The following is a 25,455-nucleotide window of genomic DNA, read 5'->3' as shown; positions in this document are numbered from 1 at the left end:
TTCTGAGATCAACACTGGCATCGAACACAAGCTTCCGATATCTTTATTTATAGGCTATACTTATCTAATATAACTGACTTATTAGATGAAATAGACCTGTTTACTTTCTACTTAATGATATATTTCTGTACAACTCTTAAATCAGTAAGTAAAAATTGATGTTTCTTTATCACTTAATCTAAAAATTGGTCTATTTCTAAGAGACATAGAATCAGACACTCATTCCCAAAAATCCAAAAAAGCCCTTAGTGCGTACTAAATACTTGTAGAACACCACTCAGGCGACTGACAACTAAACTTACACAGCAAAAACGACTTAAAACACTAATTAGATTATAGTGCAACTCGTTGCAAGATTATTCAATTTAACAATAAGATGTCACGCTTCTTTCATTATACAAGAGTTCTATGCACATCAATATAAAGAATGTAAAGTGCAGCAGAAATTAACTTACACAATCATCCCAAATTATTGTACAGCTGTACAACAGAATATCAAACGATATAATGTTCATAACAAATCCAGAGCTTGTAAAATGTGATAGAAAAGTTTCAATCAGGTAGAGAAGATATGACACCATCATGTAGCAATTCACTTCTTGTTAATAGTCTTGTACATGTTATCAATTATATCCTGCAAAAAAGGTGACAACTTTTTCATTAGGAAGATAATATCAACAATTAAGAGGTCAAAACAAATAGTTTAAGCATAGATTATAATCTTATATTATAGAATAGAATAGAATGGAAACATAGAGCATAAATACCTGGTAGTATTTAAGCATCTGGGGCCTTTTCTTCTTGAAAGTTGGGGTCAAAAGGTCACGTTCCATGTCAAAAGGAACAGGGTCAAGGTGAACAGCTTTGACGAATTCAAAACCTTTTAACTGCGAAACGGTACGTCCGAGTTAGCTATAATTAGTTCATAAACCATACATATTATGAGGGTTAAACACTTAAAATACTTTAATAAAATATTTGTAAAAATATACGGACTAATACTTTTTTCTCTTTTCCAACTCTAGTGAGCTCTCCGAGTATGTATTCTTTGATTTTAGGATTTTCACATAGCGAATCAAAATCCCCAGAAATATTATGTGCTTCAGCATAATGTTCGACTGCCGCCTTATTTGGGTTGACCACAGCAACAAGACAAAACTCGAAGCTGTTCCCGTATATCCATACTGCATCGATGTCAGAAACATTTCCATAAACATTCTCGAGATTTTCAACCGCCACGTACTCTCCTTGCGAAAGCTTGAAAATGTTTTTCTTTCGGTCAATAATTTTCATGCTTCCATCTGGTTGCCACTCACCAATATCACCTGCAATATATATACGCTTGATAAATTTTATTTATTTACTGAAATAATTTAGTAGAGGACTTTATTTAATTAATTTAATAATTAATAAAGCCAGACCTGTATGAAACCATCCATCAACGAGGACTTCTTTTGTAAGGTCCTCACGTTTATGGTATCCTGAAAACAGAACATCCCCTCTAATACATATTTCTCCTTGCGGTTTACTTGAACAAGCGTCGTAGTTCATCTCCGGAACAGACTCAAGTCGGGCATCTAGATTTGGTACTGGGGGGCCAACTGTACCCAGCATACCCATTTCGTTTGGTAGCGAGATAAATGATCCAGCACAAGTTTCTGTCAGGCCTACATTATAGTAACAGAAAGGAAAAAAAAGTTGCATCTTTTTTATTTGATTTATAATAAACACTTCAAAAAATATCTTGTAGTATTATGATTTTTATATAATCATTAATAAATTCTCGTGTTAAATGTAATAACAATAACCATTGTATTAAGTATTTAACAATTTACAAGATATAAATGAAATTTTAATTCTAATAAATATGATAGCAAACTTTATATAATTTGTAATATTAAAAAACTAATCGGAAATTTATAATTTACAATCAATTATCATATAAGTACACTTTAGTTATTATATATATTATTAGTATTAGTATTTAGTTTAATTTAATGTGATATAGGGTATGTTTGGCGAAACTAGCATGTAGCTGGTAGCTTTTTATACGGATTATGTATTTAGGTGTTTGGCAGAGTAGCGGAACTGTTAAAATGACATAAGGCTGGGAGCTACCAGCTTTTCATTCTAGTAGCTTTTAGCTTTTTCCCTCTGTCTAAAAGTTTTAAACTATTTTAAACAAACAAAGCTTTTTATTAGATACATGCTTTTTCATAAAAGCTAGGAGCTAGAAGCTTCTAAAAGCTCCAAAAGTCTCGCATCCAAACATACCCATAGTGTTTATTGTTGCACCAAAATTTGGTGCAGAACTAAACACTATTTGCCATTGCACTACAGTAGTGCAATGTTTAGTGCTCACATTGGAGAGTACTTTTTGCACTTTCGTAAAATATTAGTGCAAAAAGGTACAAATAGCGCTAACATTGGAGATACTCTTATAAATGAGTCGATGTTAGGTATATTTTATATTCGACAAAAAGATAACTTAAAATGAAATAAGTAGACGGATGTTATACCGTATCCTTGAAGAACGTGACTACATGTCACTACTTTCAGGTATGCTTCTACATGAGGAGCTAATGGAGCAGCCCCAGATACAATAAGTCGTACTTTCCCTCCTAGGCCCTCTTTAACCTGAATAAACATAAAATTAACGTCAAAGTTATGCGACCGTTATTATGACAAATATAAAAGGGCAAAAAGGTCTTTTACACTGACCTTACTGAAGACAATTTTGTCACTTAATGGAGATGCCTCTGAATGTGATTTCCCACCCTTCATATTACTTAACTTGCTGCAAACGTTAAAGTGTAAATCCAAATCAACATGAATGAAAACAATAGTAAAAAAAAAAAAAAAAAATACTTGGTTTATAAGAATACTTACTGTGCATAAGCTAGATTAAAAAAGCTACGTTTGAGAAAACCCCCGGCAGAAATTTTCTGTTGTAAACCTGATTTAAAAAAAAAAAAAAAAACAGTTATTAGTTATTACCAGTAAAATGAATATTAAAAGAAGGAACAATGCGACTAACAGGAAAAAAACCTGAATAAATCCTATCCAGCACTCGAGGAACTGCACAAAAAATAGTAGGTTTCAGCTCCGCAATGTCTTCAATCAGCAATTTAACATCCTGTATATATATATAATAATCAGACACATTATAATGATATGTATCGAATATATCTATCAACTTAACATTATAGAAAATAAAGTTACAAGTTTACCCCACGCCAGAATCCTATAGATGCTCCATGAAAGATAAAACATTCTTCTATCAACCGGTCAAATATATGTGCTAGAGGTAGAAACGAGATATAGACATCATGTTGACTTAACTGAACATTAATCATTCATAAGTATTAGAAGATCATGGTCTCGATAATCTTTTTTTACGTACACACATAAAAAAAGTAAGCATTTTTTCATTGAATGTAGGGTGGGAACTCACCGACACATTTGTATTATCTAGTATACCATTGACCCCAGCTATAAGTGTTGTCATGTTTTTATTTGAAATTAAAACACCCTTAGGATCACCAGTTGTTCCACTAGTGTACATTATCGTACAAATGTCGGTTTTTTTCTTCAATGGCAGGTCAAAGTTTTTATCATCACCCTGCAAGTAGATAAAAACAGTCAAATCCAATGTACGTACATTTTACTCATCTGTAAAACGAAGATTATCATTACAAGTTAACTTTATTTATTAATATTAACTACTCCGTATAAAAAATAGTAGTAAGAGCGTACCATTGACAAGAAATCATCCCAAGAATGTATTATCAAACCGAAATTTTCTGCTTGTTCTCTTTGTTCAGGAGTAACTTTACCAAAGCTTACAATTGCTGAACGAAAGAATTATACATATAACATATTAGCATTTGTAAAATTTATACTAATGATTAAGATATTAGATAATAGACGTGATGAGTAACATACTTTTAAGATATTCTCCAGCTGTCGGAAATGTTTTTAACAACTGAAGAACAAAAAGATTTCTATTAGTTCACCAGCTAACTTTTTTTGAACTGATAAGCATTAAATGAACAGGTGCAATTACCTCAGGGATCTTTTTCTCTTCAACAAAAGCAATTGTAACCTCGGCATGGCATATAATGAATTCAATTGCACCAGCACCTATATTTCGAAAAAGATGGTAAAAGTAAAACGTATATAATAGATAATAACATACAGAAAAGGATTGAGTACTTACCTAAGGTATCATATAAAGGAACACAGTAAAGCCCATGAGCATTACATGCCTGCATTGTCGGTATTAAGAATGTAATCTATCAGGTAATAAGTCCCATATAAACTAAACTGTATGCCATATAAAAATACGACCATGTTGCGTTCATGTAACTTTTTAGTGAAAAATATAAGTGAACACATTTTTTCTATTTCGACGTGCAGTATATTGAGATATTTGGCATCAGTTGGATGAAAATACTCAATAATTAATAATTATTATAAAGTATTCATAAGATTAAAAAGTGCAGAAAACTTTCTTCAGGGAATGGAGTGAAAGGTGAAAACTTGAAGGGTCGTTAATAAATAAAAAAACAGCTTAAAAACAAAAGGCAATCATGGAAAACACGTGATTTATTCGGAAAATAAAAAAAACAGCAATGTATAATAGTGTGACATGTTACTAAACACCCTAAGGTCAACAATCATGAAGAACTCCAAAAAAAGGTGTCGTACCTCCATGCTCATAATCCATTCTGCACAATTGGCACCATAGATTCCACACCGACCACCCTAAATCATCCATCACATTTAGTAAGTATGTCTATACTAATTAATATATTAAGAATTGAACTGAATACTTTTAGAAGGAAGAATCGACAAAACTAAAGAGAATATATTATTATAATTGTCATCAAAAGGTCACTCACAGGTTCGACACCACACGCACGGATAGCATTTCCAACCTTTATCACCTTGTCATAAACTTGTTTGTATGTCAACCATACGTATGCTCCATGCTGTAGAGCATACAAAATACAAAGTATATATTATATAGATAAATACAAATTAAAGAAAGAGATGGAGATGGAGATATTAATACAATTAAGCATAATCCATAGTAGGGACCAATATACCTTTCCGTTAACAAATTCACGGGTGCCAAGCATTCGATTATTGGGGTTTTTCTCCACAGATAGGCTGTAACGTAACAAAACAAACATTTTAAGCAACAAAAACATACTATGACAATTGTGAGAGTTGATAGAGATGCATATACATGAGTTCCTTTTAATTCTAACTAATAGCTGTTCTGCATTATATTCTTAAATGAACACAAATGAGTTATAGGACAACAATTAAGCCTCCCTAATCCTAATTCATAACCTTTTCAGATATTACATGCACTGTCCAACTTCACATGAACTTGAAATGAATATAGTTCAGAATGCAGTGTTGGATCTACTTATTGCTTCCTTTACAAGATATTGGTCTAGTATAAGTTTTGTCATTAAGTGTTACATGAATCACGCATTCCACTACAAACTTTTAGTGTTGCATACTTGCATGCCTGTGCTAACTGTCAAGCACACAAGTTCCCAAATAAATAAATAAATAAATAAATCACACACACACACACACTATTAAGATGGTCATTGTGAAATAACATGTACTTTGGAGTGAAAGCAGAGCCAAAATCATGTTTATCACCATGCTTTTTGCTTTAACCTTGTATTTAAATTTAAATAGAAGGTACTCTATGAAAATGAACAGCAAACCAAGAAAGCAATATAAAAATTACTACTTTTTCCTAGGTTTTTTACTGACTAAGAATACAAATATTTACTCCATAGTCACTTTTTATGTTAAATGCAACTTAACCAGCCAAACAAATTTTATACATGAAGACTGAAATTATAAAGCTTATCGTTGTTGCCAGTTTGGAGTTAAAGCTTGAGTTTTCACCCTTTCACAGTGTTGCTGATCTCGGAATTACTCAGCGAGTACTTGCTGAGTTGCACTTGGTTTTTGCAACTCCGCAAGTACTCGGTCAAACTCGATCAAAACTCGGTCAAACTCGACCAAAACTTGGATTACTCGGAACATCGGTCAAAACTTGGGATTACTCGGAAAATCGGTCAAAAGTCGGCCAAAACAAGGGATTAATCGGAAAATCAGTCAAAAACTAGGTCAAAGTCAAACTTGGTCAGCGTCCGATTACTCCCCGAGTTGCCGAGTACTGCCTAAAAAGTCCCAACCGAGTATCCCCAAGTAGCGATTTATACAACCTTGAACTTTCAAAATATCATTTTCGTATGTGACAGTGGAAAGTGGAAATAAGTTTGTCTGTTATGCAGGGAGATAAACTAAAAACAAGAAATTTATCATATATTTATTTATATATGTAACAAAGTTAGCCTGTTATCTCAAGCAAAATAAAAGTAATATCATCTTACATAAGTCTCCAAAAACATTATTTTAATTTGTTGCTAAACCAACCATAATCTGTAGTATTTTTTATTAATCAAATACTGTACGGTTTAATATAAAGATTTGTCTTCATCCGAATAAAAAGCCAATTAATTAACTTGGAGATAGATGCCATCCACAAAAAGTCAAACATGAGTCAAAACATATCCATCCATATATACTTCAAAACCATACAATGTGTAGAAGTCAAAATTCAAATAAACCAGTCAAAACCTAATCATACAGAATCAAGGTAACATAATCGAAACACAAGTAAATATTAAGTTACAGATCTATACTACAGTAAATCAATAACCACGTATATATATTATAGATAAGAACAGATATATTAAGTAAAAAAAAGAGCTAACCGGAAAACATCCCAGCAGGAATCTAAACCGTCAACAGGAGCTGGAAAACCGTGTTTGGCAAAGACACTACGATAAACCGGTCCAGCCGACGGTTTTCCATCTTTGGCCGGAATCGCCGGTTCAACTTCAACTATAAACTTCTTTGACGACGTCATTCTCTGATCTCAGTCTCTTCTTAATCTTAAGTAATTATAATAGTTATAGTTATTATAAACGAATAAAAATAAATATATTATAAGCGTGATGTGGGTAGTAAATTAAGAGGTGTTGAATGTGGATTCATGAGGGAGATAGAAATAAGAATAGGAGTAGATTGGTGGCTGAGGAGTTATTATAAAGAAACAAACAAGACAGATTTCCATCTTATAACTGAGGCCTAACACCATTGACTTCGGATTATTAGAAATTAAGAATTTATAATTTACTACTCCCCCAACAAATAATAATCAGTCTTTTATAGTATTATTATGAATATGAATATGAATTATGAATATGAATATGAATATGAATTATGAATTATGAATATGAATATGAATGAATATGAATTATGAATATGAATATGAATATGAATTATGATATATCATTTTTTCTACTCATTTTATTTTATTAGATTGTACAATCATGTATAGATGTATACTATAAAATATAATATTGATTAATTTAATATATATATATATATATATATATATATATATATATATATATATATATATATATATATATATATATATATATATATATATATATATATAGTGGCATGATCAATGGTGAAGTAACAAATCGGGGGAAGCGGGGGATGCAATTTTTTTTTCGTTTTTTTTGGAAATTTTTTTCCCCGCCATCAAGATCACACGAAAATATGAACATTTAGAAAAGACACTTCGTGATGAATGTTATTATTTAGGCGGGAAAACGATCGGCAAAAATAACATTCAAGATAATATTGTTCGTGAAGAATATGAACGTTTCTTTTCATGTTTTGTGAAGTAAAATTTAGCCCGATTTAGAGTTTAGAGTTTAGGGTTTAGGATTTAGGGTTTAGGGTTTGGTGTTTTGGGTTTATTCCATAAACCCAAAACCCTAAACCCTAAACTCTAAACTCTAAACCGTTCGTGTTAAAAACTCAATCTAAATCCTAAATCTAAACCCTAAACCCTAAATTTCTAAACCCTAATATCTAAACCCTATAAACCCTAATATCTAAACCCTAATATCTAAACTCCAATAGCTAAAACCTCAACATACGCTCGAAAAACACGATAATTGTTATATATTACTTCTTCGAGCTTTTTCCCGCCAAAATAAAAACATTTATCACAAAGTGTCTTTATTAAATGTTCATATTTTCATCCCATCTATAATGTTCGTGAACAAAGTTTTTTCAAAAAACGAAAAAAAAGGTTTTTGCTTCTCTCTGCTTCCCCCGATTGGTTACTTCCCTCTTGATCATACCAATATATATATATATATATATATATATATATATATATATATATATATATATTAAAATGAATAGTAAATAGTAAATTATTATTATAATACTGTTTAATTGAGCTTTGATTTATTCTTATAACTTTTTCTAAATACTAACATATAACATATATTACCACCGAATTTTGGCTTGAGTGGTATGGGGTGAGATTCAACTTGGGGTACTGCCAACCCATGTTCAATCCTCATTCCAAGCAGAGAATTTTCAACCTTTGATGGTAATGTCAACATCAATACGATTTGGGAAGGTCTCTGGGGGTTTTTCCCAACCTTCAATGGTACTGCCAACATCGTCGCGAATTGGGTTTCCTCCTAACGCGTGTGTGGGTGACAAATGAGAGTATTCGATGTCGATATCGCCGTTAAAAAAATAACATATAACATATATTATAAGATAAGCTGATAAATTGGTGATAATCACATTAAAGAAGTTGTGAAAAAAGTTGAATTGACATTAATTCTAGTCTACATTGATCCAGACGTTATAATAGTTTAGTATGGACTATATTCTAAAAGTTACTCCGTATTTAATAAAGTCAACTTTATTAATACGTGCAAGACTTTGGGCAAGACTTTACCCGTGACGTGTATTTTAAGTTCGATCCTGAAATTTTGATGAGAAGAAAAGTAAAATCAGAATCAGAATGTACAATAATAAATAAAATAAAAATATCTTTAAATTTGCCCAAGTTTTAAAAATAAAATGAAAATTATATATTGTGTTTATTACAGTTAATTGGAATGATCATCAAAGAGAACGAGGTAGGTGCTCTCGCGTTCGAGAAAACTTTTGCTAAATTCAATAAACAAAAAAGAGAGACAAATAGGAATTGCCTCATAGATGTTCCATTAGGTGGTCGGAAATTCACAAGAATCAGTGATAGGTTAAAGTTTACTAAGCTCGATCAGTTTCTTGTCTCACAAAATTTCTTTCAGTTTTGAAAAAATTTGTCGGCTTTGGTTTTAGATCGGAATATTTCAGATCACTGTCATATCATTCTTAAGAATGGTCAAAGGGACTTCGGGCCAAAACCGATAAAAAAATTTAATGAATGGCTAGAACTCGAAGGGGTCGATCAGGTTGTTGAGCAAGCTTGGCATTCGGTGATAAATGATCACAGGAAAGACAAAGTGTTTATGCAAAAACTTAAGCATGTTAAGCAAGCCTTAAAACAGAATAGTGCTTCGAGATTGGGAAATCTGGATTCGGACATTAAAAAACTTCAATGCGATGTTAGTCTGTGGGAGCATGTTGTTGAAGGAAGAGATCTAAACGATGACGAAAGGAACAATTGGCTACATTCGAGAAAGGAAATGTTTGAAAAAGAAAAAAATCAAGAGAGGAATGTTGAAGCAAAAGGCGAAAATTTGATGGGCGATTGATGGAGACGAGAATTCTAAATACTTCCATTCGGTAATCAAAAGGAACAACAACAAAAGTAACATCAAAGGCTTAATAATTGATGGAGTTTGGAATGAAAACCCGGAAGACATTAAGAGTGCAGCCTTGGCTCATTATAAAAAACTATTCGAACAAGACACCAAGGAAAGACCGAGTTTAGTAAACTTGAGATATAAGGTACTGTCTGATGAGGAGGCTTGCAAGCTCGAGGAAAAGTTTACGGAGTCAGAAATATGGATGGCAGTTAACGAATGTGCAAACAACAAATCCCCAGGTCCGGACGGAATTAGTTTTCTTTTTTACAAAAATTTTTGGAACTTGATAAAGCAGGACCTGGTAGCTGCGGTAGACGAGTTTTGGAGGACCGGCGAGATTACAGTAGGGTGCAATGCTTCGTTTGTGTCATTGATTCCAAAGAAAACAAACCCGAACGGTTTATCAGAGTATCGACCCATAAGTCTGATTGGGAGTTTTTACAAAGTGATTGCTAAAGTGTTGTCTACTCGTCTTAGACAGATTGTTCCAAAATTGGTGGTCGATGAGCAAAGCGCATTTCTCAAAAAAAGGTTTATCCTTGACGGGGTGTTAATTGCTAATGAGAAGTTAAGCTACCTAAAAAACAAGCGGCTTAAAAGTTTCATCTTCAAATCGGATTTTGAAAAGGCTTTCGATAGCCTTAATTGGTCGTTTTTAATCGAAGTAATGACAAGCATGGGATTTGGAGAGAAATGAAAAAATTGGATCCTTTCGTGTCTTAAGTCGGCAATGGTTTCGATCTTGATTAACAGATCTCCGACAAAGGAATTCAAGCTAGGGAGAGGGGTTCGTCAAGGCGATCCCCTTTCACCCTTCTTATTTATTTTAGCATCGGAGGGACTAAATATTCTAACCAATGCGACGTTTGAAAGGGGTTATTACAGAGGAGTAAAAGTGGGCAATGAAGCGGTCAACATCACACTTTTGCAATACGCGGATGATACAATGTTTTTGGGAATTGGAGCAAAGGAAATATAAAAAACCTGATGAAGATTTTGTTGTGTTTCGAACGAGCTTCAGGGCTTCGAATTAACTTTCAAAAAAGCTCGATTATAGGTGTTGGGGTAAAAGATCAGGAGGTCCAAAATGTTGCAGCTCGGTTTAAATGTCAGATGGAAAAACTTCCATTTACCTATCTTGGGATAACTATCGGGTCTAATATGAAAAAATCAAAAGATTGGAAGCTCGTAATCGAAAAATTCAACTCGAGATTATCGGAGTGGAAAGCAAGGGCGATTTCTTTTGGTGGAAGATTGACCTTAGTGAAGTCGGTTTTGAATAGTCTACCATTGTATTTTTTTTCTCAATCTATCGTGCTCCGTCGTGCGTCATTAACGAATTAGAGCGTGTGAGGATGACTTTTTTTTTGGGCGGGAACTATAATGACAAAAAGATTTCATGGGTAAAATGGAAAAATGTTCTTTTGCCGTTTGATGCGGGAGGCCTAAACATTGGGTTTCTATTGTATAAAAATCTTGCTTTATTAGGGAAATGGAGATGGCGGTTTCATACCGAACCTCAATCATTATGGGCCAAAGTCATTATGAGCTTATATGGTCCAAATGGTGGGTTTGATGTGGAATCCTCTCATCGCCTTTTCTCTTCTTATACTACGTGGAAGGAAATTGTTTTTGTGGGCAAATACTTGGATAATATGGGCATACCCTTCAGCTCATCTTTCGTGAAAATTGTGGGAAACGGATCGAGTGTGTCCTTCTGGGAAGACAAATGGATAGGTGATGGAAAGCTAAAAGACACATTCAACAGGCTGTACCAACTGGAAGCAATAAAGACGGCATCAGTTCAAGAAAGAGTGTCGAGACGCGGACCTGAAGTAACAGGGCAGTGGAACTGGGTTCGTCCCCCTTCAGGATGAGCATTGGGAAACTTGGAAAAATTAATAAATTTGATTAAAGGATTCGAGTTTGGAAGCGAAGTAAGTGACCTGTGGAAATGGATTATGGTACCAAATGGAAAATTCTCTACAAAGGAGCTGCATTCAAGGATTGAAGATAAAGCAAACGAAGGCATATCGGTGCATGTCGAAACTATACTAAACAACTTAGTTCCAAAGATGTAACTACCCGACTTTTTCGACTTGCTTTCGTGCCTTGTATTTTTGTGAAACTGCGATTTTGTGCGTACTATGCTACTTTATACTCTGGAAACTTGATATACGTGGTTTACTTCCAATTATATGTTAGAACGTGCCTTAGAGTACGTAGGATACTTAACTTGTTCACCGGATGCTTTATAACCGTTAGTGTTACTTGACTTTTCGAATAAACCGCGGACTGCGCACACGTTTGACTTTTGTCGTAACCGGAATATTATGACTGTGAAATATTAATTATTATTTTATAATAATAATTACTTGGGTTTTTGGATGCTTAATTACGCGTAGAAATTTAATTAATCTTACTAGTTAGTCTTGTTGGACTTTCTACCTTGTTGGACTTAAGCCCACCCTACTCTAGATAGTGGCCCAATTAATTAGCCCACTTATTAATTACTATTGATCCATTAATATATAAGATAATTACTCATTTAATTAGAGGGAACATGCTAGCAAAAATGTCAAGTATTATCCATAATGTTACATGGGATCCTAGCATAAGTACCTACTTTAGACAACCACTAACCAAAAAACAACTTTGTGTCCCCCCCTCCCCCTACAAAACCAATGGCCATATGGCCTCACCCACACCCTCATTTGCCTATAAATACTAGCTTCATTTCATCCATTTTACACTTGCTCTCATTTGTATTTCACACACACTTAATCTCCTATCTTCTCTCTAGTCTTTCTCACTCTAAAACTTGTAAGTTTTTGATCTTTTTCTTCTTCTTCTCTTATCATTTTCGTGGTCGTCATCATCATTAAAGGTCTTGCTTTCTAGATTTGATCTTGATTATATCTTGTAAGATTCAAACTTGGATTTGAATCCTTCAAGAACATGGAAGATTCAAGCTTTCTAGCTTTGAATCTTCACCTACTTTGTAGATCTAAATCTTTTTACTTTAATCTTGTTATTTTGTTATAAAGATTCAAACTTGTGTTTGTAATCTTCATCTATCTTAAAGATCCAAGCTTTATGCTTCAAGATCTTCAAGAACAATCAAGATGCAAACTTTCTAGCTTGAATCTCCATATCTTTTTGTTAGATCTAAGTTTTCTAACTTATGATCTTGTTATTTTGTTAAAAAGATTCAAACTTGTGTTTGTTATCTTCATGTAACTTAAAGATCCAAGCTTTATGCTTCAAGATCTTCAAGAACAATAAAGGTTTAAGCTTTCTAGCTTTGTGACCTTATAAATTGTGTGAATAGGATCCAAGCTCTCTAACTTAGGGTTCCATCACCTCATTTGACTTAGATTGTGTTTATACTTGTTTGATTGATGTAAATTTTGTAGCTTTAGTTGTAAATGTAACTTGTAATTGTGTTAAGACTAAGAATATGATGTAACCTTGGTTCATCATCCATCTAAGACTCTTGATTGAGTTGTATCCTTACTTGGTCTTAATATATTGTGTTTTGATGGTGGAATCTTAGTCAAGGTGATGCTAACCCATCAACGAGTTGTACACTTGAAGCTACAAGCATCAAGGATGAGAACCGTGATGAGCATCAAGTACCAAGAACCCCACCGGAGCACTTGTCCACTGATTTTCGTATCTGATCAGGCCACCTGGGCTACTGTAAAGTTGATTTTCAGTTATTTCGGTTCGAGTAGATGATTTTCTGTTTAGGTCTCGTCTTAATCCGAGTTACGGTTTAGGATTTATGGCCCTCCGAGAGTCACTACACCCTATTAACGTTGTGCTGAAATTTCTGACCAACTCGTACTTAAACCGTCGCCACGGTCAAAATAAGACGAGTTTGGTTCTGGAAATTGGTAAGCAACTAGGGGAATCATATATGGAGCCATAGCCACTGATTACGCGTCTTTTCAATTTACGTAGAGGTCGTAGCAGCTGACCGAAGTCATCCTATTGTTTCGATCTCTATTCTTGTCAAACTTACTTAGCTTTTTGATGATGAATGATGATGATGATGACACTTAAACTTATTTTATGCACTATTAGAATTTATAAAGACAACCTACTGACCTAGTAACCTTTGATTTAGGTTGATGACCTTTCGGACCGACTTACTACTTGCACACTTTCGTATCAACTTGTATTGCTTATTCACTATGAGTTATAGCATCCCTTTTTACTTTAATTATTTTGGGACTGAGAATACATGCGCTTTTTACGTTTTACATACTAGGCACGAGTACTTAAACTTTATATGTGTGTGGGTTATACAACGGCATAAACATTCCCCTTAGCACGGTAACGTTTAGTCATTGGTTTTTGAACCGGTGAACACGAATCTTAGATATGGATCCATAGGGTTTGACATCCCCACTCGGGCTAGTCGCGCTAGCATTTAACGGGTGTTTAATACTTCGTGAACATACGCACTCGCCAAGTGTACTTTCAGGGGGTTATAAACGTTAAGTCTAGTTACCGGGTGCCCACGGTTATACATATACTTTTCATACTGTTTTGTTACACTGAAATCTCGTGGCCTACCTTACGTTACTGTTACAACTTAAACTATAGCTCACCAACATTCGTGTTGACTTTTAAGCGTGTATTTCTCAGGTGCCTAGAGGTTTCTTGCTTCCGCTGTTAGATTTGCTGTCATGCTGTTATTGAATTGCTGTTAAGGACCTGCTGTATTAGTTATCCGCTGCATTACTAGAGATGTCTCATTCATGGAACTTTTCTTTTGCAGTCGTAGTTTATGTTAATTTCAAACAATGGCTTTGTAACGACCTTAGGGTCAAATACTTATGTTTATGCTCCTATTCGTAGGATGCACGTTATCTTTTGTAAAACGCTATCGTTTATGAATGCAAACTGGTTTTCAAATAGCATATAGTGTTTGACCGTGTGAAGATCCCGTTGATGACGAATCGTACACGATGGTTTTGTACGGGGCGTCACATTTGGTATCAGAGCATTGGTTGTAGGGAATTAGGTTACATTAGTGAGTCTAGACCGAACCTAAGTAGGATTCACTAATAGGACAAATCTACAACTTGCTAGTTTACTTGTTTCTGTGAAACTTACTGCATGCTTTTGTCTACATTTTCAGCTGTATGATCTTACTGCATGCTATTGCTTATCTTCACTGCCATGCGAACTTGTTGTATGATTATTTCCGCTATTGCATGATTACTATCTGCTTTCACATGTTATTTCTGTTTAGCACTGTTATTATTACTGTCATGCTAGGTTGCTGTAGTGCCTAATACGTGCTTGCTTTATGACTTACTGACATGGAAAAGTTATTTTTCCCTGTTCAGATGTCGGATATTCCACCTGTCATCATTTTGGGCAGCGATTCAGACTCTTAAGCCACTTCACCTGCCACTGTTGCCGATCCACCGATCCCGTCGGCGACACCCACCAGTGACCCCGGCGCTTCATCCTCCAGAACCAGCAGCCATACGCCCGACCCAGTGATCACCTCAGACGGACACGAGGATCTACCAGAGATTCCAGCTCCACTCATCCCAGGACCCTCGGAGCCACAGCCCCGCTCTGGTAGTGTTGTGATTCCCGGGGAATACGGGGACGTTCTATTCCGTAATGAGCATAACCATTGGTGCCGACGCCTTCCTGATGGACGTGTCATACCGATCCCACCTTTCAGATACCGGATCATTACTACCGGTCGCCGAGCGCCGCCACCTCCAGCTATTTTCGACGATTCATCATTCGACGACTCATCCACAGACGACTCTAGTGACGATGACTCCGACAAGGAGGACCCTGATGATGCACCTGTACAGCCACCCTCCACCCCGCCGAAGAAGCGGTACCGTTTCGACGACACCATTATTCCGAGGATCAACGGAGGTCGAGCGTTCACCGACGCACATGGTCAGTGTCGTAAGGTTACCGCCCGTAAGCGGGTTGTGCCTTACCCTGCTGATCCCTTCGTGCGTAAGCCTTACCGCTATGCAGCATCTGCTTCTGGTGCTGGACCATCTGCACCACCGGCACCACCTGCACCAGCAGCACCGCCTGCTCTGCCAGCCCCTCCCTCTATCGAGGAACTGACGAGGGAGGTGGAGATCCTCCGTGCTCGGGTGACTGAGCTTGAGGAGCAGATGTCCCACGTAATGGACATCCTTTACCCACCGTCACCATAGGGCATTGTAGTAGATTTCATTATGTAATCTCGTTTGTAGTTCATGTTTTACTTATGTATTGTACGAACCTATGCGAATGTATGCAACTCTTTATTAATGAATGGAACTTTGTATTGTTTAATTCTTGCACAGTGTTCTATTTACGTTACTGTATGTTGGTTTTGCGGTATTTGTACCTGGTTGAGTTACTTAATTGGCATGCGTTGTGTTATTCCCATGTTTACCATATACTGTATTATTATATATTAAATGCTGGATTTTGACTTAAGTCAAAATTTCTGTTTAGAAGAGCAATGGCAAACGAAAGAGCAGCGCCCACAGCAGCACAAATTGAGGAAATGATTGCGGAACGAGTAGCCGCAGCCATGGCAAATGCTATTCCTCCAGCCCCACCGGTTAACCAGAACGTCCAGAACGGTTGCACTTACAAAGAGTTTCAAAGCTGCAAGCCCCACAACTTTAGCGGTACTGAGGGGCCAGTTGGTCTGACTAGGTGGTTTGAGAAATTAGAAGCTGTGTTCCGTGTAAGCAACTGCTCAGAGGCGAACAAAACCAAGTACGCCTCATGTACGCTGTCAGACGGTGCCCTAACCTGGTGGAACACACTGGCTCAAGCTAAGGGTATTGATGAGACTTATGCCATTCCGTGGGAAGAATTCAAGGGGGCCATGATCGAAGAGTACTGCCCCAGAACAGAGATACAGAAGATGGAGGCTGAGTTCTGGGAGTTAAAGGTTGTGGGCAACGATCTTGATGGTTACAACCGTAGGTATTTGGAATTAGCGCTGATGTGTCCCACGATGGTCACCCCAGAATTTAAGAGAATGGAACGATACTTGTGGGGACTTCCCAAGTCCATTCAAGGAAATGTCACCTCTTCTAATCCACCCAACGTCCCGGCAGCTATGCGCATGGCGCATACCCTTATGAACCAAATTATCAGCAAAGAACCGAAAAAGGCTAAATCCGAATCGGGAGCCAGTGGTGAGAAGCGTAAGTGGGACTACAACAACAAGGGGAGAACCTATGATCAAACCCCCGCTAAGAGGCCTAACGACGGAAGGAACCCTAACCCGAACACTAGCTCGAACCCCAACTACAAGGGTAGTCTACCACAGTGTAAGAGGTGCTACAAGCACCATACCGGATACTGTAATGCAGTTTGTGAAAAGTGCAACAGGATCGGGCACGTTGGCAAGAACTGCAAGATTCCCCTCCCAGCTATGAGGACAAACCCAAACAGACCAAGGAAATGCTATGAATGTGGACAGCAGGGCCACCTTAGGAATGGGTGTCCCAACAAGCGAAAGGACGGAGGACCACCGCGTGGAAGAGCTTTCAATGTGAACGCAAGGGATGCCCGTGAGAACCCCGACTTGGTTACAGGTATATTCACTATCAACAATCTATTAGCCTCTGTCCTATTTGATACTGGTGCTGATAGAAGCTATGTCTGTAGAAACTTTTGCTCTAAGATAGATTGGTCATTAGTGCCTTTAGAGGAGAATATGCTAGTTGAGATAGCCAATGGGAAACTTGAGAAAGTTGACCAAATTGGCCGAGGAGCTATTATTAACATAGCTGGCGTGGATTTCGAAATTGACTTGATACCCATCAAATTGGGAAGCTTTGACGTGATTGTCGGCATGGACTGGTTGACTAAAGTAAGGGCCGATATTATCTGTGGAGATAAAGCTCTTCGTATACCACAAGGAGACTGTGAGCCATTGACTATTTACGAAGAGAGATGTAACTTGAAGCTGAACCTCATTAGTTGTATGAAAGTGCAGAAGATCATGAAGAAATGACGACTTGCTGTTTTAGCACACGTGAAGGCTTTAGAATCAGAGGAGAAGAGTGTGAATGACGTGCGAATAGTGAATGAATTCCCTGACGTCTTTCCGGAAGAGTTGCCTGGATTACCACCACCCAGAGCAGTGGAGTTCCAAATCGATCTAGTACCCGGAGCTGCACCCGTAGCTCCTGCGCCTTATCGTCTGGCACCTTTAGAACTTCAAGAATTGCAGAGTCAACTTTAGAAATTGCTCGATCGAGGGTTTATCCAACCGAGCTCGTCGCCTTGGGGCGCGCCCGTTTTATTCGTGAAGAAGAAGGACGGATCCTTCCGCATGTGTATCGACTACCGCGAACTCAACAGATTGACGATCAAGAATCGATATCCTCTTCCCCGAATTGACGTTCTTTTTGATCAGCTACAAGGATCGAGCGTGTACTCTAAGATCGATTTGCGATCCGGTTACCACCAGTTGAGGGTGAAAGAGAGTGATGTGATGAAGACTGTGTTTAGAACCCACTATGGTCATTACGAGTTTCTCGTGATGCCGTTCGAATTAACCAACGCACCAGCCGTGTTCATGGACCTCATGAATCGTGTATGCAAGCCATACCTGGATAAGTTCGTTATCGTATTCATAGATGATATCCTCATCTACTCCAAGAGCGAAGAAGAACATGAGCAACATCTTCGGTTAGTGGTTGAACTCTTGAGACGAGAGCAGCTTTATGCCAAATTCTCCAAGTGTGAATTTTGGCTGAAGGAAGTCCAATTTCTGGGTCATATTGTGAGTGATCAAGGTATCAAAGTTGACCCTGCCAAGATCGAGGCTATCAGCAAGTGGGAGACACCCACTACTCCAACTCACATCCGCCAATTTCTAGGTCTTGCCGGTTACTACAGAAGGTTTATTGAAGGTTTTTCGTTGATTGCGCGTCCTTTGACCGCACTGACTCACAAAGGAAAGAAGTTCGTTTGGGAAACCAAACAAGAAGCAGCATTTCAAACCCTGAAACAGAAGTTAACCACCGCACCTATCTTATCTCTTCCCGAAGGCAGTGACGACTTCGTTGTGTACTGCGATGCTTCGAAAAATGGTTTTGGTTGCGTATTGATGCAAAGAACGATGGTAATTGCTTATGCATCTCGTCAGCTGAAGATTCATGAGCGAAACTACACAACTCACGATCTCGAACTTGGAGCCGTTGTCTTCGCTTTGAAGTTGTGGAGACACTATCTTTATGGGACAAAGAGTACCATATTCACCGATCACAAAAGTCTCCAACACATCTTTGACCAGAAACACCTGAACATGAGACAACGATGATGGATTGAGACGCTGAACGACTATAATTGTGAACTTCGTTACCATCCTGGTAAGGCCAAAGTTGTAGCCGACGCTTTAAGTCGAAAGGAGAGAATGGTACCTCTTCGTGTTTGGGCTCTGAACATCACCATCCATTTGAACCTCATAGCCAGATCCGAGTAGCCCAAGAAGAGGCTCTCAAGGAGGAGAACATATCTCGTGAATACCTGAACATCCTGGTCTCTAAATTCGAGGTTAAGGAGTCTGGACTCCGATGTTATGCCGGAAGAATTTGGGAACCTCGTTATGGAGATTTACGAAGCCTTATACTTGATGAAGCCCACAAGTCGAGATATTCGATTCATCCAGGAGCCGGAAAAATGTACCACGATCTTAAGAAACAGTATTGGTGGCCAAATCTTAAGAAGGATGTTGCAACTAATGTTGGGAGGTGTTTGACTTGCTCGAAGGTTAAGGCTGAACATCAGAGGCCATCTGGATTACTCCAACAACCAGAAATCCCACAATGAAAATGGGAAGCAATTACGATGGATTTCATCACGAAGCTACCAAAAATGGTGGGCGGATATGATACAATCTAGGTTATCGTTGACCGTCTTACCAAATCTGCTCATTTCCTAGCAATGAAAGAAACAGATACAATGGAGAGACTTGCTCAACTGTACATCAAAGAGGTTGTATCTCGTCATGGCGTGCCCTTATCAATTATCTCCGATCGCGATCCCCATTTTGCTTCAAGATTCTGGCGTTCTTTGCAAGAAGCCTTGGGAACTCGTCTCGACATGTGCACCGCATATCACCCGCAGACCGACGGTCAGAGCGAACGAACGATTCAGACTTTGGAGGACATGTTGCGTGCCTGTGTTATTGACTTCGGAAAGTCTTGGGAAAGGCATCTGCCGCTAGCCGAATTCTCTTACAACAACAGTTATCATTCAAGTATTAAAGTCGCGCCTTTTGAAGCGTTGTATGGCCGCAAGTGCCATTCTCCTATTTATTGGGCCGAGTTAGGCGAAGTGCAAATCACCAGACCCGAGATAGTCCATGAAACGACGGAGAAGATTTCTCAGATTCAGGCGAGACTTAAGATGGCCCGCGATCGCCAAAAGAGTTATGCTGATCTTAAACGTAAAGACTTCGAATTCAATGTGGGTGACCGAGTAATGTTGAAGGTCGCACCTTGGAAAGGTGTAATTCGTTTTGGAAAGCGCGGAAAGTTAAACCCGCGATATATTGGTCCTTTTGAAATTTTGGAACGTGTTGGACCCGTTGCTTATCGTCTGGATCTTCCGACTCAGTTGAGTGCTGTTCATCCTACCTTCCATGTATCAAATTTGAAGAAGTGCCTTGCCCCACCGGAACTTGTCATACCATTGGAAGAACTTACGATTGATGACAAACCCCACTTCATGGAAAAACCTGTCGAAATTATGAACCGTGAGGTCAAAACTTTGAAAAGAAACAAGATTCCGATCGTCCGAGTCCAATGGAATGCCAAGCGTGGACCTGAGTTTACCTGGGAACGAGAGGATCAAATGATGCAGAAGTATCCTAACTTTTTCTCGACTCCATCACCATCAGCTTAAATTTCGGGACAAAATTTCCAATAACAGGTGTGTGACGATCGCTCCAAATCCATATGGACGAACATGTCATTCATCGATTTCATTGCGAGGTATTTGACCTCTATATGATACGTTTTGTAAACATTGCATTCTTTTGAAAAGGCACACAATAAATGAATATTTAAATCAAAGGTTTTCGACATCTGATGATTTCTACATATAGACAATCACCGTAAATAATAGTTTACAATAGTACTTCCATTGACAATGCAGTCAAAATAAGATACATGGTGATGATTTGGTGAATGCAACGTTTCCTTGATAAATATGCCATGTAAGACTCCATGCACATAGCTTGTCTAACATATAAGCAAACAGCAGAAGACTTCTAGGGAACCTGAGAATAAACATGCTAACAAGTGTCAACACAAAGGTTGGTGAGTTCATAGTTTTAGTGTTTCGCATAATCTGTATATAAAGGTGGATCACAAGATTTCAGTTGTTTCATCCAGAAACGTTTATCAAAATATTTTACAAAATTGAGCACCCTGGTAACTAAACTTAACGTATATATAATTTATACCCTTTATATAATCATCTTAATAATACACGCAAACCAAGTACGCTTCTCAAATAGCATACGTCCATTAAAAGGCTAGTGCTCTAGCTCGGACGGGGATATCAAGCCCTATGGATCCATATACTACTATTCGCGCCCACCAGTTCTTATAACTGGCAGTTACTAGTTACCAAAGCTAAGAGATTTTCGGTTCAAACTCAGTATAGAATTTAGTATGTACTTGTATCCATTGTTTAAAATAAAGTGCATGTATTCTCAGCCCAAAAATATATATTGCAAAAGCATTTAAAAAGGGAGCAAATGAAACTCACGTATATAAATCTAGTATTTTCCGTATTTATAAACAGTCACATGTATTCTCAGCCCAAAAATATATATAAAAAGGGAGTAATGAAACTCACCTTAGCAGCATATAAAGTCGTTCACCAAAATGTGACTGAAACTCGGATTACCAAATAACCGTAGATCTCAACCTAGAGAACATATGTTGGTCAATAAATGTCTATCAAGCTAGGTCTGGTCATAGTGTATCACAATCCTAATGCTCGAGATTGACATACAAAAGTTATCCAAAGTCGTTTCAAAAAGTCAATTTTGACAATAGTTCAACAAAACGAGACGTACCTTATATAAGGATTCATTTACTCGGTTGATAATATTCAAAAATCCAATTTATCAATCTTACAAACAAGTTGTTTAAATATTAATTGCAGATTCAAAAGCAATTCCAATTAACGTCAATTATAATTCAGTTGATCATATCTTTTAATCCGTTCATCGAAACTATTCGATATCTAAATGAAAAGTTATTGATTTTTCGCCAGCTTTCCAAAAACATGTATATCATATACCTTTTACCAGTAATATATGTATTTAATTCGTGATCTATTATAAACTGTTTAACGACGAAATTTAGCATACACGTATGTATAAATATATATACTCGAGCACTAGACATGGATACACAATTAATATATAAAAGATAAAATATGAGTACTTACGTATCAATATTGAGATTCAATATTGTAGGAAAGTACGTAGACGTAACGGAGATGATAAATACTAGTTTGACACACGAGCAAATCACTTGAACAATACCCAAAACCTCCTTAGTAATAACACATAGTTTCCTTAGCTCTATCCCGCTTGAAAACCCATTTTGAAAGTGACACGCTCATGACCTCGTCGTAGTATTTTAAGGGATATAATTAGTAATAATAATAATACTACTAATAATAATAAAATAAATAATAATAATAATAATAATAATAATAATAATAATAATATTAATAATATTAATATAAATAATAAATAATAATAATATTACAAAGGGAGTAGTGTATGTGTAAATAAAACTCGAGCAAAAACTGGACTTTTATAGGCAACTTTTTGGAATCTGATGCCCATGCGATCGCATGGGTTTTTAGTGTATTTTCCATGCGATCGCATGGCCACCTGATCCAGCTCAAAATGTTTTTGTTTTCTTGTTTGTTGACATATTATTATATAATATATATAATTTAAATAATTAATTATATATTATATTAAATTCATGTGCATAGTTGACTTGTAATTTTTGTTCCGATGACTCGTATGTTGTCACTCGACTTATGTCCCGGTTCCGGTTTCTCGAACGCATTTTCGTACGCTTAGAAAACTCGCAATTTACGTTTTGTGACTCGTACCTTTGTCAAAATATAATCTTAAATTATCAATAAACTATATCATTCAAAGTGTATCTTAAACTTTCGAGTGTTTTGGTCATTTACTTCTATAAATCATTGTCTCGCTATTTGTTAATATATATATAATAACAAATCATTTTATGACCAAGTTAATATATATTTTCAACATTTATTAACACGTTTTAAATATACGTCGCAAGTTATTCATACAATTTATATTCCAACTTATCATATATATTCAAATAAATATTTAAACTAATAAGTTTAATGTACGGTATCAAACAATTAATACATTGTTACGTTTTCAAGTTATAGTATATATATATGTATCAATATACATATAATTGTTCGCGAATCGTCAAGAACAACCGAAAGGTATTTGAATATATGAAAGTAGTTCAAAAATTTTGAGATTCAGTTTTACAGACTTTGCTTATCGTGTCGAAAATGTTAATCATACAAAGATTAAGTTTAAATTTGGTCAGAAATTTTTGGGTCATCACAGTACCTACCCGTTAAAGAAATTTCGTCCCGAAATTTGAGTGAGGTCGTCATGACTAACAATAGAAAAGTTTTCATGACGTATATGTGTTGATAAATAGAGTTTTATCACCGTTGAATAATATGGATAAAACAATCCGATTATTCGAAGCGTATGAGAGAAGTTATCGTAAAAGAGTGAAATGAAGAATAGAGATTCGTCTTAACTCTTGACATATTAACGATTGATTTCCGTAATTTAAGGAATAGAAAATCTTCATAATCTAAATAAGATTTGATTCTTCGGAAATTAAGGAGATTAAGATCTTCTTTAATTAAATACGTAATCTGCCTCGATTGCTATGTCTGATATTTTACTATAAATTGACCTCTTCCGTTTCATTTATTTTCACCACTCCTATAAGCTTCTTCCTTATTTCATACTTCCTAATAGATTTTGAAAATGCTTAATCCAGTTCTGATTCTTAATATTTTCTTGGCTATCGTATCCTTCATTCTTCTTTTTCATCTACCACCAGAGGAGGTTATTTTCTTCTACTATTACCTTGGGGTTATAGTGTTTTTCATTCTCCCGTGTCTTTATATTGCTATACGCATTGATATACACGGTTTGTAATTTCGGGGTTTTTATCAGGCTTTTTATTCTCCATTATATTTCGGAGCTTCATGCTTTTATTTTTCCTTCCCGACTTCAAGTCAAGCGAATAATGGTCCAGAATTCGTAGGTATGGAGTTTTGGATGAACATAGTTAATGTTCTAAGAAGGTAATCGTAATGGCACGATCTTGATTTGTCAAATTACTAGAATATCCGGAAAGATAGAATCATCAAGAAATATTTTCTTGATATTTTAGAGATTAACTAGAATACAAGAGTCGTATGACATAGCACATGATGACGTTATGATCTGTGAATCATCACGTTCCATTTAGAAACTCAGCATGACTTACTGTAATATAATCACGTTGATCAAGTGTCATTATATTATACTAACTCATGCTTCAGCTCCCAACACCACTTCAAAAATATTCATATTTTAAACTCGAAGGTTTCAGAATTTAGAAACTAAAATAGTTTCTTTTATGATGTAACACAGATATCATAAGGAGAAAATTGATTTCCGATAAGAATGATTATGGAATTATCTCCAGAAATATGGAGGATATTTATAATGAAAGATACGATGATATCTTAGAATTTCTAATATCAGAGGATGATGAAGAATATTGTCCGCAAGAGTTTAGATTCGAAATCAAGGTATTCGTTAATGGCTTCAGCAGATACTGAATCATTTGAATTCTTTGAAGGCAGGTTCAGTCTTTGTGATTTATCCACAGCCTCTTTCATACTTTACTCAATCGGTTTTTCAGTTCTAAACCTTCTCTTTTTCTCAGCTTTACCACCACACTATTCTTTATCATCAAACTTTTGACTGTTAAGGTCGTTTACAGTTTTTGCTGCTTCATCAGCATTGTTCCAAATTTCAGAGAACTAGTTCATACTTTAGGGTGTTTTTCAGAAACTTCACATTCGAAGTATGTAAGTCTAGGAGATAGACATTATATGTATATATATATAACTGTTGGCGTAGAATTGCTGCGAAATTCAAAATACTGATTGCTAATTCCCGGTAGTTTTTATGGCAATTATTGTTATAAGATGTGGATGAGTACATGATAGGGTTTCAATGAGTATAATGATTTTTCGGAAGGTCAAGGATCAATGAAGTTGTTGGTAAATTTACTGCTAATGTGGTGGAACATAAAAGGTTCCCCAGTAACAAAAATGTATATACCAAAGTTTCAAGTCTGAAAGGTTATCGTTGACTGGTTGAATGCTTGATAATACTGGATACTTTGAAAAGGGATTGCAAGGTTATTTTCGGTAAAAACAACGCTAAAGGATCTTGCACAGTTTTGAAGTCAAAGTATAGCTTTGAAAGATGTAGAGATCTAAGAATGATGTCACCGGTTCAGAGTTATGACTTGGATTCTGATCCGTCAATGTCAGAATATGTAATTGAATTTGTATGAAAACGATTGTA

The 25,455-nt window shown here is 36.4% G+C and overlaps 3 protein-coding genes across 4 annotated transcripts; 2 read left to right on the top strand and 1 right to left on the bottom strand.

The window, feature by feature from the left end:
- Window positions 1–348: 348 nt before the first annotated feature.
- Window positions 349–7,226, bottom strand: LOC139839622 (long chain acyl-CoA synthetase 4-like). 2 transcript variants are annotated; one of them, XM_071829745.1, is made up of 18 exons: window positions 6,816–7,226; window positions 5,112–5,175; window positions 4,905–4,994; window positions 4,711–4,767; window positions 4,220–4,268; window positions 4,067–4,143; window positions 3,946–3,985; window positions 3,757–3,851; window positions 3,455–3,622; window positions 3,231–3,341; window positions 3,049–3,136; window positions 2,890–2,956; window positions 2,722–2,797; window positions 2,520–2,637; window positions 1,422–1,601; window positions 1,003–1,325; window positions 768–887; window positions 349–634 (listed from the first exon to the last, which is right to left on the bottom strand). In XM_071829745.1, the coding sequence occupies exons 1-18, from the start codon at window positions 6,968–6,970 to the stop codon at window positions 593–595; spliced, it is 1,920 nt and encodes a 639-aa protein (XP_071685846.1). In that variant the 5' UTR covers window positions 6,971–7,226; the 3' UTR covers window positions 349–592. The 2 variants fall into 2 exon arrangements, with proteins under 2 accessions (XP_071685846.1, XP_071685845.1); XM_071829744.1 differs by having other exon boundaries at window positions 1,422–1,667; window positions 6,816–7,217.
- Window positions 7,227–10,730: 3,504 nt separating this feature from the next.
- On the top strand, window positions 10,731–11,087 carry LOC139840663 (uncharacterized). The gene has a single exon (XM_071830915.1). The coding sequence runs from the start codon at window positions 10,731–10,733 to the stop codon at window positions 11,085–11,087; it is 357 nt and encodes a 118-aa protein (XP_071687016.1).
- Window positions 11,088–11,098: 11 nt separating this feature from the next.
- LOC139840662 (uncharacterized mitochondrial protein AtMg00310-like) lies at window positions 11,099–11,620 on the top strand. The gene has a single exon (XM_071830914.1). It carries the CDS (start codon window positions 11,099–11,101, stop codon window positions 11,618–11,620), a length of 522 nt encoding a protein of 173 aa, XP_071687015.1.
- Window positions 11,621–25,455: the final 13,835 nt, after the last annotated feature.

This window comes from Rutidosis leptorrhynchoides, chromosome 4, assembly GCF_046630445.1.
Source record: "Rutidosis leptorrhynchoides isolate AG116_Rl617_1_P2 chromosome 4, CSIRO_AGI_Rlap_v1, whole genome shotgun sequence".
Classification (NCBI taxonomy): domain Eukaryota; kingdom Viridiplantae; phylum Streptophyta; class Magnoliopsida; order Asterales; family Asteraceae; genus Rutidosis; species Rutidosis leptorrhynchoides.
This window is presented reverse-complemented; position numbering and strand designations above follow the sequence as displayed.